At 29.6% G+C, this 1,956-nt stretch overlaps 1 protein-coding gene across 1 annotated transcript in view; it reads left to right on the top strand.

Moving 5' to 3' along the window:
• Positions 1 to 1,955, top strand: part of LOC107631871 — a 4,134-nt gene extending 2,179 nt beyond the window's left edge. The window contains exons 6-7 of the mRNA XM_016335446.2: positions 212 to 358; positions 1,557 to 1,955. Of these exons, the coding sequence (XP_016190932.1) occupies positions 212 to 358; positions 1,557 to 1,934 (525 nt within the window). The 3' untranslated portion in view covers positions 1,935 to 1,955. The remainder of the gene's footprint in view (positions 1 to 211; positions 359 to 1,556) is intronic.

Raw genomic sequence — 1,956 nt, 5'->3', positions numbered from 1 at the left:
ATGAATCTTATAGAAAAAAAAAAAAAAAAAACAAAAGACTAATTTGTTATTCTTTTTAGAACATCCAAGGATGAGTATGTTCTCAATGCTTTTAGTTGTATACTAGATAAACTGATAAAGGGTCTATTTTATTTTTCCTTTTTGTTTTCTTTTATTATTTTTGCAGGCTCATATTTACTTTGCCACCTAACTGATTTGTTCTACTTAACAGACAGATGCATATCAAACAACAGGATGCTACAACTTACTATGTTCAGGATTTGTCCAAACTAACAACAGAATAGCAATAGGGGCTGCAATCAACCCAAGATCAGCTTACAATGGAAGACAATTTGACATTGGAATAATGGTTTGGAAGGTGAACATTAATAACACTTTCCTTTTCTTTCATTTAATTCAATAATTCAGCACCAATTAAAGAGAAAAATAAGGTCCATTTCATTAAACACACATAAAAGGTGATTTGTTAATTGTTTCTAATATATTTCACAAATTCTAGCATTCTTTGACAAAAAAAGTTAGACATGCATAATCCAATGAAGGCACATAAAAATTTGTATCTATGTAAAGCAATAATTGGGTTTGCATTCTTTTCTTTTTTCTTTCTTTTGAATTTGTATTCATTTTACTGTTATTGAAATGGAAGATTCCCTTGCTTTCCTTGTACTAGTTAGTGTCATTCATAATGGGGTCCTGTTCACAACTCTATACAGGGTCCTTTCCCTTATACCTTTATTAAAGCAACACTTCACAGCTCAACCTTTGCCTTTTTTTCTCGACCCTAAAAGAATTTAAAGCAAAACTTTCCTTCCTGCTTTCTTTTTCTCATTTATGCTTTCTTCCATTGCTATTATTAGTAGTGTTGAACAGCCAATTCTTTGTAATATCATCTAAATTAATAAGTCTTGTGTTTGTAATTATTATGCCTACAAAATAGTGAATGTTACACTCAAATTTTATAATAATAAGTCGTATATATTTTGTCTATTACTTGTTATCCGTTACTATTACTATGTTTCTATTTAATAATTGTTTTAAGATAAAAATACATAAATATGGTGGAATTGCATATTTTTGAGATGAAGACAAATACTTGAACATGAAAATTGAAAATTATCAATAAAGTTTAACCGAATTTTTCATTTATCCAAAATTTAGGAGTTGCATAGATAAAATCATTATACAAATTGTATTGAGACTCTTACCAAACAACAATTTTGAAAATGTATCAAAAAAATGATAGTGACAGATAAAAAAGACAAATGAATAATATGAATATCTGATTGCTGTTAATTAGTAAATTTTAGTAGAGAAATATTAGAGAATTAATATTTTTTATTTATATTAGTCAATACTTTAAGTTAACAGTTTATTTTTATACTATTAAAATTTAAAATTTAGTATTTAAGATTTATAATTAATCAAGTGCTAGTAAAAAATAATAAATTTTGCTACTCATGATACACTGCTCATTTTAATAATTAATATATACTATGATGAAATTCTAAGGATATTCTTAATTAATAATATGAAGAAAATTTGTATGTGGTGTGTAGGACCCCAAGCATGGACATTGGTGGTTGGAATTTGGGTCAGGGCTACTAGTGGGATACTGGCCAGCATTCTTGTTTAGTCACTTGAGAAGCCATGCAAACATGGTTCAATTTGGTGGAGAGATAGTGAACTCAAGATCAAGGGGTTACCACACAGGCACACAAATGGGGAGTGGCCATTTTGCTGAGGAAGGTTTTAGAAAAGCAGCATATTTTAGGAACCTACAAGTTGTTGATTGGGACAACAACTTGCTCCCTCTTTCTAATATTCACCAACTTGCTGATCATTCCAATTGCTATGACATTAGGGAAGGGACAAATCATGTTTGGGGAACTTACTTTTATTATGGAGGTCCTGGAAGGAATGTTAGATGCCCTTGAAATAAACAAGCTCTTTAAGTAT

The sequence above is a fragment of the Arachis ipaensis genome, chromosome B01 (genome assembly GCF_000816755.2).
Source record: "Arachis ipaensis cultivar K30076 chromosome B01, Araip1.1, whole genome shotgun sequence".
Classification (NCBI taxonomy): Eukaryota; Viridiplantae; Streptophyta; class Magnoliopsida; order Fabales; family Fabaceae; genus Arachis; species Arachis ipaensis.
The sequence above is the reverse complement of the archived record's forward strand: the minus strand, read 5'-3'. Positions and strand labels throughout refer to the sequence as shown.